Source organism: Hyalella azteca, unplaced genomic scaffold (genome assembly GCF_000764305.2).
Source record: "Hyalella azteca isolate HAZT.00-mixed unplaced genomic scaffold, Hazt_2.0.2 contig13457, whole genome shotgun sequence".
NCBI classification, from domain to species: domain Eukaryota; kingdom Metazoa; phylum Arthropoda; class Malacostraca; order Amphipoda; family Hyalellidae; genus Hyalella; species Hyalella azteca.
In genome coordinates, this window is record NW_025943380.1 from 1,325,475 (window position 1) to 1,341,159 (window position 15,685).

A 15,685-nucleotide genomic window follows, 5' to 3' on the forward strand; every position below is an offset into this window, starting at 1 on the left:
GAATTTGGGTCCATCAGCTAACTTCTAACCGTCGTAGAATTTACGATCATCAGTGAACTTCTATAACCGTCACTTATGATCATTAGTGAACTTCTAACTGTCGTTGAACTTACGATCATCAGTGAACTTCTGGCTGCCGCAAGACATAGGTACATTCAACTTTAATTTCCGACCGTCGTAGAATTTACGACACGATTAATATACAACTTCTGGCTGCCGTAAGTCATACAGTCAACTTTAATTTCCGACCGTCGTAGAATTTACGATACGATCAATAAACAACTTCTGGCTGCCGTGAGACATGCAGTCAACTTTAATTTCCGTCCGTCATAGAATTTACGATCAATGCACAACTTCTGGCTACCGTAAGACATACATTCAACTTTAATTTCCGATCGTCTTAAAATTTATTATCAACTTCTGGCTGCCGTAAGACATACATTCAACTTTAATTTCCGACTCATTGGAGAAGAGTGCAAGTGGCGGCCTGTGTTGCATGTAGCGCCAGGCCAGCCCTGTAGGCAGGAGCGTGTATGTGAGAACGCAGCTGCTGCCACGGGGAGCGGGGGGAGGTTTTATGGCCCAGGGGAAGAGCTACCAGAAAAAAAAATCAGCGTCATGGAATATAGTGGAAAAAGGAATAACAAATCACGAAAGGGGTAATTGGTGGTAAAAAATGCATAACAGTAGGAAATAGTAGAAAGAAAATTTGCGAATAAGTTTCGCGCAGTGTGATTAAAAAACTAATAATAAATAGTAATAACTCAACTGTAAAATATCCTTACTTGTAGTGCGGGACTATAATATTTGTTAAAAATAATAAATGAATTTAAAAATGTCATTGATCTTATTATGAATTTGGAAAAATTGGACGATTAGTGTCTTCATTCATGAATTTCTCCCTTCACATTTAAAGCTAATATTCACAATACCTTCTACAGACAGGGCAGTGAAGTATTTGACCCTGAACATTTGTAGCTGTAAATGAACCATTACAGGAAATGAAAGATGTTCTGTCCCACGGTAATTTGTTGAGGATCCCGCGCAGGTGTTGCGTGTCAGCTTATAAATCAGTCCGAGATCAAATAGCCATCCGCCGTTCGTGTTGCATTTGTCGTCGTCGTTGATGTTGCTGATATTACTTAACGGTATTCCTTATTTATTTAGCGCTCGTTATCGATTATTATTCTAGAGCTTATTCAAGATTAACTGGCGCTTATTCATGGCTAAGTTATTCGATTTTTTTTTGTACAACTGGAATGAACCGGAAGTGTGCATGTATAAGTTCTTAATTTCTCTAACTGATAGATTTTCGGCCGGTATCAAATGCAGCCTTTATATTTTCACGCACAAAATTTTACTCGATTTATGTTTTGACTTGAGCTTTAATTTCGTTGTGCATACGTGTCCATCCTTACAACGTAGCATCATATCCTGTCATTTCTCTTTTGAATTTGAGTGACCAAAGAATGCATGTTTAATAAGATTACCCATATGATTAATATTTCTTCCACAAATGAAATCTATTCTTAAATTCTATAGCGTCATGCCTCGCATTCTATGAAGATGTCAGAGATTGATTAAAATCAATTCATGGCCTGATAATATCCTCAATTCAAACATTTTCCCTCCCATCGAGCATTATTCATGCATCGCGGGTGCCCCGAAGAATCTCTCTGTTATCTTATGGCTATCAATTCATTCTGTCGGTTTGGTGGAGGCTATTGAGATATCCTGAGAATGTAAAGCCTGTGCATCCTCGACACGGCTGATCGTATTTGCTTTAGGCCTACCGCGCCTTAATGATGGATTATCCCCATCTTTTGAATGGCCTTCCATGACCAGGTTTGTGCTCCTTAGGTTGTACTTACGTCATGCAAATGGTGCTCAGATTATAGCCATTCCGCGAGTCTCAGCGCTGGCGCACCTCATCAATCTTCTTGATGACGCGTGAAGTATTCAACTGATAATAATATCCTGCTTAGAGTAAACTCTTTTTTGCTGTAAGTCTTTCAGTTGTCGCCCTGTTCTTTGTGTTCTCATTCTGTTTTTCTTCCCGTGCATGCATCGCTTAGAAATACGCTCAACGTTCAAAGATTTTACTTATTTACACGTATGATTAATGTTCATGCAATATTTGGATATCGATGCTCTTGTCCATCTATGTGCATAATCATGGAAATATGTTCATCTCTTCCAATAAATATTACATAGGGATATTTTCAACAATAGTGCAGGTAGAATGTGTTTTCTTGTTACATGGAACACCGTTTTGAAATACTTCAGACGTTTCGTCGGTTATATTGATTTAACTTAAATTCATTTTTCATCAGTGCTTCGCTGCTATCGGAGCCAGATAAATATCTAATATCAATAAATATCACACAAGCCAAGTCTTAACTGCCTGATTTCTTGGTCCAATTTCCGCTACTGCGCATGTGAGTTCTCCCTGCAAGGTTAGTACCTATCGAAATAAATTTCCTTTCCCACTCACAGATAAAGAAGAACCCGATGATTTTAGGAAGTTTCTGGCAATGTTTAGAGATGAGAAATAATCCTCGGTGTAATCTTCTTTTCTTGTGCACAGCGGTCCACAGGATGTCTTTCTGATTACTGAAAATCAGTTTCGGGATCATCCTTTGGTTGGAACTTGCATGGAATGTTTCCCATTCGTCTTGATTGTTATTCCCAAGCTAATATTTGTTCTTCTGCGGCTGATTTTCGATTATTTAATTGTCGTTTTGGGGCAAGTCGGTTCTCTGAGGGGCTCATATGATGGCCTCCGAGGTAATTTTCTTTGACGTACACGCCTGTGTTATTTCCTTGGGGTTTAATCTCCTGCTTCTGGCCCATTTCCTGTCACGGTAATTTGGCCCCATCAAGACCGGCCTCTCTCTCTTTCTCCTGGCGACTATAATTTCAACGGCCAGGGGTTGTGCCTATGAGCTCCAGTTTGCCCGAATCTGTTTCCGAATTCTTTACTCCGAAGAGGATTATTTTTTCTAATTTTCGAAAATCAATTAAAGTGTTCTCTGGCTTCTTGAAAATTTTCTCTGAAATGATTTATCCAAATTTAAAATTTAATAATGTTTGCCAAGGTGGGCACTTTAATCTCCGAAAACGGCAAATTTTAAAGAGTGTATTGCATGATTTTAAGTGTAGTATTTTGATTATTTTCAATGAGCGAATTCATGTGTTTGTTACGCTCGCTAAATATTTATGTAGGTATTAAATTTGATTAAAAATCTTCAGAAGCAGTCAAGAAAAAAATTTGTAACAACTTAAGTTATTTGATTCGGTAGTTTCAAAGCAAACCTTAGTAATTTATTCATAGATAAACGTACGATGCTGCATACGCCGCTCTCCACGGAAGTTCTTCAGTGATGGAATTTTTGAACAAGACCTTGAAGTGTTCTGTTCGAGGTCTGCGGGTGTGTTCAGTTGCAATTATTCCCTCTTCTTGGGACAGTATAGGAGACTTACAATTATTTCACCGTCTTGAGACAGATAAGAGACTTGCAATTACTTCACCGTCTTGAGACAGTAGAAGACTTGCAATTATTGACTCGTCACAAGACACTGAGTGTCGTCACCTCACCTCAGGTCTGGCGTCATAATTCGTGCCGCCGGAACACCCACCAAGATTTTAATGAATCGCTTCGTGAGGCGGGCCTCCTCCGCAGATGTGTTTAGGATGACCTCGAAATGGTCGCACAACTCCTTACTCGCCACCGGTTTCCTTTCAGTTCAACTTTTGTGTATAACAAAAATGTCAGAGAAGCGCCCGTTGTTTCATAATACGGGGCATGTTTTGAAATTCTGCATCCTGACACGTCAGGCGGCGGAATTTCAGGCGTTTTTCAGCAGAATTCCACCTCCATTTCAGCAGAATTCGGAATTTCAGCAGAATTTCACCTCCAAATCAGGCGGCAGAATTTTATCAGGAGGGTATTCAAAACTGGTGTCACGTTATCACAAGTGCCTCAATAATATTCACCAAAATTATGTAGAAAAATTGATTAAGGTAGAGGCCTTCATGTAAAAATAAAATGATTTCGATATATTTGCACTTTTTTTTAATTCCAAAACCGTCCTTACTTAAAAAAACATGCCTCGTACCTTTTGTTTATGTTTTGTGTAATGCATTTTGTTCGTATCTAATTTCATTCGAATGGCTACTCAAGATGGATTTCTCTACCAACAACCTATACGCATTGTTCATTATATAGTAGGTTGCATTGTTCTCAATATTACAACGGAACATTGTATCTCAAACCATTGCAGTCTCTTTTTTACTTCCATATTATTAGTAAGAATGTTTCATCAGTTTACCGGGTTTAACTATTTAGCAGACGGCGAAATATTCACTATTTTCTTCAAATTTTCGCGGACGTGTGGAATACCAGAGGAGCAGATGGGCCAACTGACAGTGTGAGGAGCATTTCATCTTCTTTGTGCTGTGGCCGCATTGCGGTCGTTTAGTGGCAACCGTATGGCCATTATGTCTCATTAGTGACCAATTCATCCTCATTCATTTTGATGGGCGGGTGAATGTTTTCGCCCGCGCACAGGTGCTCCTTAAACGGGGCCATCCATCGAACTTTCTGCGCATTTCATTAATTATTTGCTGATAACTGCTATATGGCTTTAAAATGCCCGAGTCACGAATAGCGTTTCCATCAGTGTTTAACTCAACAAATCGTCCACTACTGTTGTCTGAGAATAAAACCTGCACCTTCTGAAATCGTAGCTTTAATTAGCTTTTGTGTGTGATTCTATTTAATTCGTTCACTTTTGCAAGCTTAAACCAAATTATTATTAATGTTGTTTTTTATGTAATGTAAACGTGGAAATGACAATTTTCGATCGTTTTTTAAAATTAATTAAACAGGTAAAGTGTACCCAGGTCCAGTAATGACATTTTATCAATGTTTTTCAGTAGGTTATAATACGATCAGATAAATCTTTTTAATGATCAGTGTAGAAAAGATAATATGGATGATTTTTTATCTGTTTTTTAGGTTCTATTAATTAATGGTTTCCTGTTCCAACAGTTGGAATCAAATAAAAAAAATGCAAATTATAAAATCAAGTTTCCAGTTTGGTGTTTTTTAGCCATTAAATGCATGAACATTTCCTAAATTAGAACTGAAGGATATCATTCACTTCCATCAATACCTTACCTATGCTCAGAATCAAACCACTTTTTTCGAGTTACGATAATTTCACATAAATTTGAATCGAACTCAATACCCTATGATAAAATTTAACGTTTTTTTTTTCTTTTGTTTCAGGTGATCCAGGAGTTCAACGTAAAAAGTTTCACCAATAGCTCTGGCTATTTATGGATGTGATAAGACCAACTTTTAAAGCTTTAAAGCGTAAAGCAGTGAAATTAGCACTATTGAAGACAGTGTTCACAGTGAACAGTGTAGAGTTCTCGTTTGTGAGTTTCTATCAGGCCGATTGAGTGAAATGATGATTGACTCGTAGTGCATGATTTAAGTACTGTGAACTTGCGCAATAATGACCCCAGTGATCGAAGAGATCAATGTTAGGTCAAAGGCTGTGATCGGCACTAAGTGTCGAGCTGTAGATCAAAACAAAGAGTATCAAAGCAAGACTACATTAATGAGTTCACATAAGCTGGGAGCTAAAGATTCAATGTGCCTCGGTATGGGCCAAAAATATGGAAGCGTTTCTGAAAAGAACATCGCAGGCTGTTGTTCCAGAAGCCGCCTGTATTCGATACCGTCCAACGTTTACAAAATCTCAAATGAAAATTTGCCTCGCGCATCTCTCTCTCCTCCGCCTACCAAACTTAGTATATCTCCCAAAATAACGCCTTGTTCCTCATGTCAAAACTTGTGCGCGTACCCACCTGAAGATTGGCAGTTCACCGACGAATACCGCCAAACTTCTGCTAGGGGAGCTTTTATTACGTCCCATAATCTTACTTATTTTTCTAAACCTCTCCTTACTAAACCTGATGTCTCAAGCCCGCTTAATAGGGCGGAGAAACGGTCGTATGGTGGTGCGCCAAGAGTTGCTGAGGTCCGTCGAAAAGCAGATGAAATTCCAAGAAACGATCAGACAAGTAATGTAACCATGATTCAAAGAAATAACCAGATGGACAATGATATCAAGATTCCCAGAAATGATCAGACGGATAATGATACCAAGAGATTGCGTCTTTTTGGAGACAATTCCTTGTATTCTTCAGTATCAGAATCAAAATCCACACGCCTAAGGCCCCATCTGGAACCGTGTGTAGGAACTAAAAGCAATTCATCGTCAAAATCGTTAACTACATTCAATGCATCACATTTAGTTGAGTTTTTCGTTAGTTTCTTCTGTACTCTAATTAATTTGTTTGTCCACCGAGGATCTCCTTCTAGTTCAACACTCTCTTCTTTCGTTCTGGTCTCTCTAGTCTGGTCATCACTGCTGCCTCAAACCTCGATGTCGGCCTTTGCTTACCCGCCCCACAAGTACTCCCCAGATTCATACGGTCTCTGGGATCGATCGCTCGTGCTTGATGATCTTGGCCATTACAAAGTTCAGTGGACTGCAAGCTCGACAGACATTCAGTTCCGTCTTACAGTCCGCACCAGGGGATACATCGGCTTCGGGCTATCGTCCAAGTCGAGGATGGATGGCGCCGACATCGTTGTTGGGTAAGTAAAATAATTCTACCTGTCGTTATTAACATTTGCGTTTACGAATACGGTTGTTTATTTGAAAATTTATCTTATTTATTTAGTTCTTTAATATTTTATAATAAATGTCACATCACATCACCACGAACGAATCGAATCGAATGTAACCTATGGACGAGTTAATAACTTCGAATTTAAAATTAATTGCAAATAGTTACTGCTTGACATTCTTGCCAAGGGATCTATTTTTACACCTGCGTAACTCGCGCTAAAATATGATAAATTTTTTGTTCATTAGGCTTTAGAGTAATCAGAAAATTTGAGTGAACGCGTTCTATACAGACGGTGCGCACGCTCTCATTACTGTTATCGTGTGGACCCAAACTTGGCTGGATCTTGAAACTCGTGGCAGTAGCGAGGCACTTGGTCGAGGTGTTATCGGGGCTTTCTGGTGTGCATCGATCAGCTTCTGACTCCTTAATGCATGTGGCCTCCCATATCTGATAGAACGCGTGCTGCTGCGTGTATATCTTGTGTCAATGTGTGGGGACTGTGTGAAGAGCGCGTGCTGTTGTGTATATCTTGTGTCAATGTGTGGGGACTTTGTGTAGAGCGCGTTCTGTTGTGTATAACTTGTGTCAATGTGTGGGGACTTTGTGTAGAGCGCGTGCTGTTTTGTATAAATTGTGTCAATGTGAGGGGACTTTGTGTAGAGCGCGTGCTTTTGTGTATAACTTGTGTCTGTGTGTGGGTACTTTGTGTAGAGCGCGTGCTGTTGCGTGTATATCTTGTGTCAATGTGTGGGGACTTTGTGTAGAGCGCATGCTGCTGCATGTATATCTTGTGTCAATGTGAGGGACTGTGTGTAGAGCGCGTGCTGCTGCGTGTATAACTTGTGTCAATGTGTGGGACTGTGTGTGAAGCGCGTGCTGTTGTGTGTATAACTTGTGTCAATGTGTGGGACTTTGTGTAGAGCGCATGCTGCTGCATGTATATCTTGTGTCAATGTGAGGGACTGTGTGTGTAGCGCGTGCTGTTGTGTATAACTTGTGTCAATGTGTGGGACTGTGTGTGGAGCGCGTGCTGTTGTTGTATAAATTGTGTCAATGTGGGGCCTGTGTGTAGAGCGTGTGCTGTTGTGTATAACTTGTATCAATGAGGGACTATGTATAGAGCGCGTGCTGCTGTGTGTGAATCATGAGTCAGTTATGTGACTGTGTAGACTCAATTCAATGTCATTATTGATAGGTAATTACGTACAACCAAATACAATTTTTCAGGAAAGAATTCAATGCAAAATTTGCGTTGAAGTGGAACCAAACGACTCTGTTAAAACGATGGAGTTGTACAAAAAGCTAAGGTCACTTCTTGGTTTTTTCGTATGTACTGTTGATTACCGAATTACTTGAGAAAGAATTTCCTGATGATAAATGGTAGAAATTTGTTTATATTAAGTATAAATGGTGCATGATTTTGGCTGCTTCTAAATACATATTTTCTAGGTTTCTCTGTTTACTCAGCAATAACTCAATAACTAATTCATTTTAAACTAGCCTTAAATATTGTATTTTCATAAGATATTCATAGCAATCTCAAACAAAGAAGAGCGCGTAATTCAAGAATTGCGTATATAATTTACTGTTACAAATTTTTCGAAAAAAATCATTCAAGATTTATTGTAACCGCTCTTTCAACGTTTTACAAATATATTCCACATAAAATGGCTTTCCGCTTTCATATGAACTGTAATGGATTTTTCATCCGTTTTTCGGCAAGTTTCATGGCCCAGAGCCTATAGTACTTTTAAAAAAAAGTTAAGAGATCGTAAGTTCATCAGCCGTTCATTGACGGCCTTTCAAGCAAAATCCACCAATCATAGACAAGAAAATAGAGCGTAAGTACTTACGTTCACTTAATCATAGACAAGAAAATAGAGCGTAAGTAGAGCGTAAGTACTTACGTTCACTTAATCATAGACAAGAAAGTAGAGCGTAAGTACTTACGTTCACTTAGCGAGTTTTGAAAGTATGGCCCTGAGCTTGTACAGTTTAGTGTTTGTGATCCACCAGCGTATCTGCCTGGTGCCTCCGCCGCCAGCCATGTGCCTGTCGTTACATGACATGTGTTGGCCTAACCTTGCACGCGTTATTTTTAATGATTATCTTTTCTTCTTCCGCTTTCGGCGTAATCTTGTTAAGCTAGTTTACTCGCTGCTCTTCCTTGTTATCACTTATCTATGAGATTTATAGTTGCATCCGGAGCCTAATTTCTTGCTGTTTTTATTTCGGTCATTCCCTTATTCAAAATGTCAAGGGCTTTCTTTCCTTTCTAACTGCTTTCCGGTCTCAATTATATACTTTAGATAATTTATGTAGATTTTCTCAGCATTTACAAATTTGTGTACCAGAAAATTTGTGTACTCTTATCGAATTTTTCAAAAGTTTTATTTCCTTTTTAACTGTTTTTAGATTTCATTTATATACTTTTAGATTATTTATGTAGATTTTCTTAGCATTTACAAATTTGCGTTCTAGAAAAGAAATATAGGTATTTATCTTTTATTTATCGTGCGCCGACAACTCTGTCTGACGTTCTCCCTATTTCCGGTGCAACTGCATGAAATCCTTTAATCGTAATTGACTTGCATAAACGTAATGTGCGTGCTGGAAAATATTAATTTCCGGAAATAATGTTTTCTTGCATAGTGTAATATATACGAACTCACTTCAGGATGTCCACGAAATTTACCAAGTGCCATGCACGAACCTAAATAGTGATGTCCGCTAATTTAACTTCACAACATCCACGAATTTTTGTGGCAGTAATCATCCCTTGTATTTTGCATGTATCTGTGGAATATTTTGTGTAGTACCTGTATGATTTATTTGGCGCGTCTGTGTGGAATATTTCGTGACGTACCTGCATGACATGTATTTGTCATGTTTATGTTTAATATTTAGTGTAGCAGTTTTGACATGTAGGTATTTGTCATGTTTATGCGAAATATTTCATATGGAATATTTCGTGTAGGAGTTATGACATATATTTATCATGTTTATGTGGAATATATCGTGTTGCATTTGTATTATCTTGGCTTGTATTCTCCGCGATACTTGCTGCCACTCACCGCTAATGCGAGTGTAGCCACTGTCTTGTTTTTGCAGCCCCGACGCTCTTGTGTCTCTTCAGTGCGCTCACGAAGCGCCTGCAAATAAAGCAAACACACAGAGTTTTCTGAAGCAACCTCCACCTGCCTCATTGCACGTCCTTTTTCTCTTAGAAATTTCCCGTATTTTGGAATACCGTGCGAGCAATCTATTTGTTTCGATTTTCTGGGAATCAAATATTTTGAGTGATAATTTTTTAACGTAAAATTTTTAGCGTTTTTTTGCATATGCGGGAATTCACTGATGAACATTTGATTTTTTCAGTTTTTATAATAAACAAATCCTAAAATAACTAAATATTTTAATTTTCAAATCCTATATTTACCTGTTTGAATGTATCTAGATAAGTGACTGAATTCAATCCTGTTCATATTCTTCTGACCGTCTTCTTTATTTAAAATATTCTGAACTCAAATATCCGTTTAAAATTTATTAATATCAGCAATATATGTATCATGAGGACAGGATGTTAATTATTATTTTTCTGTGTAATTTCGAGCACAACTTGGTAAATCCCCTGAGAAATATTAAGTGCAATTAGCCGTGCTGCTCGAGCCGTCTTTCCCTCGCTATGACGAACCGACTCCCTACATCAGACCGCAGCCCTTCATCGTATTTTTCGCTTCATTAGTCATAATCCTAGTGAGTAATTAGCTTCTCCTCGTGCTACTCGTTGTTATTAATCGTTCGCTAGCTGCTGATTCTGCAGTCATTACCACAGCTCTGCTGAGCTCTTGCTTGGACGATCAAACTTCCTGCCACATGATGCGTGCTCACTCGCGTTCAGGCAGATCTTGATGATTTCTTTCTGTTGAAATTTAACATAAAACGATAGTGGTTATTTATAATCGAGGAGAAATTATTATATGATATCATTTTCTGCGGTTTATATGCAGACAGTTATTTAAAGCTGTCATCTTCACTTGAGCGCAATTTATATGATCAGTGAAAATTAATATACATGTAAAAAAGTGGACATTTTCCTCCGATAGGATCGACCAAAGGAAATGATAGTTAATTCTAACGAGTAGTAGTATTCTACGAGTAGTAGATGCTGCATTGCCTGCAGTCTTGCCACATTTGTACCTTAGTCCCAAGACTCTTGTTATTCCCTTGGGCAATTTCCATTCCAAATTCAATCAGAAATGTTGTTCGTTTTGGTGTTTTTGTTGAAGGCGCGCGAGTCTTAAGTCTGTGACGGCTGTCAGGCGTCTGGCGGCTGACGCGCGCCTTCTGATATTCACAATTCTTCAGGAATTTGCATTTATTAAGATTTCATATTTGATAAGTCTTCTTATTTTTCGAAACAGAACCAACACGTTTAAGATTGTTATGCAATGGATGTGCATTTGTCATCGCTCATTTATTTCGTTTACCCACTAGAGATTGTTGTTCAAGTCGCGTCTTCTAACAGTATGAATTATATTTTAAAATTAGTAACTTCTTATGAACTGAAGCTAGATGCTATTTAGATCTCTCCTCATAAGAATTTTTCAGTTATTATTACTGAAATTTACTGGCCACGGACTTCAGAAAGTAATTAATATATTTCAGTGATCGCGATTTACGCTAATTATCTCTGAAAGGTTTTTTATCTGTTGAATTCCTTTGTTTTTTCTCTTCAATTTCTTTCACATTTTCATTGAAACGGCATTCGTTCAAATTAATCTTTCCTCCTATACAACGTTTAAACGACTTTTTTTTGTCATATGAGCAGATATTTCTTAAAGGTTATATCGCCAAAACGTTATACCAATATTAAGGAATTTTTTGTTCATAACCGTTTTTTTTAAATCACTTTATCAACTACGATTCCGCGAATGAACGCGTAGGCAATAATTCTGGCACTCTCGGGCTGTGTACCGTATGCACTTATTTGTTTCGCCGAGTGTTTGCAATATGTTGAAAGACTTGTATTTCATTGATCGCTTGATGGGTGTACTAGAGCAACGCTCACTTGATTTAATAAGCCTATAAAAATCCATCTACCAGTTATATAATTTTTAAACTTTATTACTCGTGACTCCGCAGGCGGCAGCTCCTAGACGAAATTATCTGTATTGTTGCACCTTTAAAAAATTCTTTTCCATTATTATTTTTGTTCAACAAAGTTCTATTGATCATTTTACAGATGGGTACAATAAGATTAAGTTTGTTACACCTTTAACGAATTAATATCATAGTAATCTGTTTAACAAAGATCTATTAATCATTCCTCAGGTGGGTGCACTCTGGCAAAGCTTACCTGCACTGTTATACCTATTAACGGACTAATATCATAGTAATCTGTTTAACAAAGCTCTATTAATCATTCCTCAGGTGGGTGCACTCTGGCAAAGCTTACCTGCACTGTTATACCTTTAACGGATTAATATCATAGTAATCGGTTTAACAAAGATCTATTAATCATTCCTCAGGTGGGTGCACTCTGGCAAAGCTTACCTACAGGACAGACACGGTCTAGGTAACCTGGAGCCTGCGGTTGACCGCTTCCAAGACTGGACCATCGTGAGCGGCTACGAGAACGACACGCACACCGTCCTACACGTGTCACGCCCCCTCAACACCTGCGACCCTCACAACGACCATGCCATTACGGTGAGGACATTTTATTTCTGAGGTTTGCTTACCCCTTTACCATTTTGTATTGAGCGTAAATAATGTCATTAAAAGACTGCAATGTTTGCTCATGTTCTGTGACTGGTTGAATCCTTCATTTCGAAGTAAGTACGTACCATACAAATTCACATTTAATCTGCCTTTTTTTAATGTAATCCAAGTTTAGATTGTTGCTCACGTTTTTGTATTCATGCAAATAATTGGAAAATCTACGGATCTTACATGTATCTTTTGATTAAATGTACTAAGAAACTCATTTATTGTGTGCTAAAATGCCAACGCTGGGCAAACTTGCCACCATTTCAAGGATCAAATGGATTTTAACTGCAATATTATCACCAAATTACTGACATATACACAATAGATTAACTTAAATGAAACTTTAGGAATTGAATTAGAATTTCATACATTTGGTACAAAATTTAAATCAGTCAATCCCATCAATATTTCAGTATCATTCTATCAAATTTCCAGTACATAATAACAATTATATATCCCAGAGAAATCCATCATAAATCAATTCACTTTTTAAACTATAATCATCGACTCAATAGTTGTTTTCACCACCTCAGTCCCCCGCTGACAGACCTCATGTTATTCCTGGGGCTTTCTATTTGGCCCCCGACGTGATCTCTAGCCCAGAAGCGGCGCATCATTTCCGGACGCCGCCTCCAAAACACTTTTTTTCTCACGTGACCGGCTAAAAAAATTCCATACACCGCCGCATTTTTGGCCGCTTGATTTGCCTCGGAGATTTTTATCTTGATGGACTGCAGTAATGTTATGGAACTCGGGCTTTTCCTGGCCCAGCTTGCTGTGCCTGAGAATATTTTAAGTGAATTGTCGTTGTGTGGAGATCTGGCTTGATACGTTACATGATATACTGGTTGATATTGTTGTATCTGCATTTTGTTGTCTCAATGGACGTTTTAGGTCAAGATAACGATAATGGTTCGGGTTTTCACAAAAGATAATTTTAAATCGGAATATTTCGGTATTTATTTCTTAAGATTACGTTTGTAGCATAATTGATATTACGAATATTTATGGTAACGCAAACGTTGAAATTGCATTAACTTCCTTTTAACCACAACACTGAAGAAACTGCTACTGCGCCGGTTCATTCACGCCTATTTATTTTATGCATAATTGATTATAGAACTGAGAATATGCTTTATTAAAAAATTTCTTTCTTTCTTTTATCTCAAATCGAACAATATTTTTCGTTGTACGTCTATATACTCACAAACGTTGAAATAACATCGTAAATTTTCGTTCAGAACGACACGTCGCGGGTGCTATGGGCGTATCACCCCGATGACCCCGTTGACCCGGACAGTCCGCGTCCGCGTCTGCACTACCACGGAGATTTCCGGCGCGGAACCCGGAGCGTCTTCCTGCTGGACCGAGATCCGGGCGTAGAATACGGACATTCCGGCGACGCGTACGGCCAGAACTCTGCTTATCCGTCCGAATCCTCCAAGGACAAGAAGCCTGAAGAGTAATTTTTTTTTACTATTTTTACTATTTATATTCGTACGTTAAATATAGTGAGTAGATGCTTTATTTATTTTAACAAATGGTGAAAAATTTAGCATTCGAATTTTGAAGGTTAAATATCATCATTGTTCAGTATTAATCATATTTTATCATTAATTTAAATTAACATTTTCGTTCAATATATCCAGGTACGTATTTATTAATGATAAACAATATCTTCTTTTTCTGGCGATTCAGAAAGCTGAAAATTAATAAATAATTTTTCCACTGAATGTTTCACGAGAACTCAAACCTTCCAAAACATTTTTTTTTGTTTAGTAGAGATTTATGTACGGAAAAAATAAAATAAAGTGAACTTAATTAATTTACGACCAGGTCTGAGATACACACGTGGACGTTGAACAGCCCCGGCGTCGAGGTGAAGGCGGACATGGCTACTGTTTACTGGTGCAAGCTCTTCAGGAAGCCGCTACTGGTGCAGAAAAACCACATCATAAAGGTAACTTCTGATAACTATTCTGTATTTTTTTAGATTTTATCCCTTATTGTACTGGGGACCTGAGATTTTTTGGGAAAAACTCCTGGAAACTCTGAAAACAGCGAAGTCTTCTTCAGCGAATTTTTGATTAAAAATGCTAACTATTCTCAATATTCAATATTTCTTAACCGTTAGAGACGTGAGAAATTTTTAAATATTTTGTCACAGCAAATTTTAGGCGTTTACACTTTATAATTAAAATCATCCCGAGTTTTTCTCACGCGTTTTCATCACTATACTTCCACTGCCGAGTTCACCCTGTTTGCACTGGCATTTGTATTCATCAACACATTCTACTACAAAACTCGCCCGTTTTCGTCAATAAGCGGCCGCACTGAACCTCATCCGTTTTCACCAATAAAATAAGGCTGTTAAATTCACCCCGTTTGCATTGGCACACGTTTTAATCAATAAAGTTCAACCACGAAATAATCCCCCACTACTAACCTCACCTCTTTTGCGTTGGCACACATTTTGATCAATGAAGTTCCACCAAGAAATAATCCCCCACTACTAACCTCACCCCGTTTGCGTTGGCACACGTTTTATTCAATAAAGTTCCACCACGAAATAATCTCTCACTACAAACCTCACTCCGTTTGCGTTGGCACACGTTTTAATCAATAAAGTTTCACCACGAAGTAATCAAGTTCCACCACGAAATAATCTTCCACTACTAACTCACCCCGTTTGCGTTGGCACACATTTTCATCAATAAAGTTTCACCACGAAGTAATCAAGTTTCACCACGAAATAATCTTCCACTACTAACTCACCCCGTTTGTCTTGGCACACGTTTCAATCAATAAACTTCCACTACGAAGTAATCTCCCACTGCTAACCTTACTCCTTTTCCGCTGCAGTTCGAGCCGATCTTCAGCGCGGGCAACGAGCGCCACGTTCACCACATCCTCGTGTCTGAGTGCACCAGCGACGACCCGGCGGTGGTGGCGAGCCTCGAGCAGCTCGCCGACAGCAGCGGCGGCCAGTGCTACTCTCAGGACATGAGTCCCTTGCTCAGGGCGTGCTCTCATGTCGTCGTCGCCTGGGCTGTCGGCTCTAAGGTTATTTGGGGCATTTTATCTTTTAGGCGCGAATATTGGAAATTTTGTTTTACAGTTGCAATATGTGGTTTAATTAATCAATAGGTTGAATTTAATAAATTAAAGTTAATACAATCTGTGTTTTGAATGATTTTCCCG

General features: G+C 38.5%; 1 protein-coding gene across 1 annotated transcript in view; it reads left to right on the forward strand.

The window, feature by feature from the left end:
- Window positions 1-15,685, forward strand: part of LOC108672500 (MOXD1 homolog 2) — a 77,000-nt gene that overhangs the window by 42,870 nt on the left and 18,445 nt on the right. The window contains exons 2-6 of the mRNA XM_018160176.2: window positions 5,295-6,677; window positions 12,244-12,424; window positions 13,726-13,946; window positions 14,321-14,444; window positions 15,347-15,547. Of these exons, the coding sequence (XP_018015665.1) occupies window positions 5,527-6,677; window positions 12,244-12,424; window positions 13,726-13,946; window positions 14,321-14,444; window positions 15,347-15,547 (1,878 nt within the window). The 5' untranslated portion in view covers window positions 5,295-5,526. The remainder of the gene's footprint in view (window positions 1-5,294; window positions 6,678-12,243; window positions 12,425-13,725; window positions 13,947-14,320; window positions 14,445-15,346; window positions 15,548-15,685) is intronic.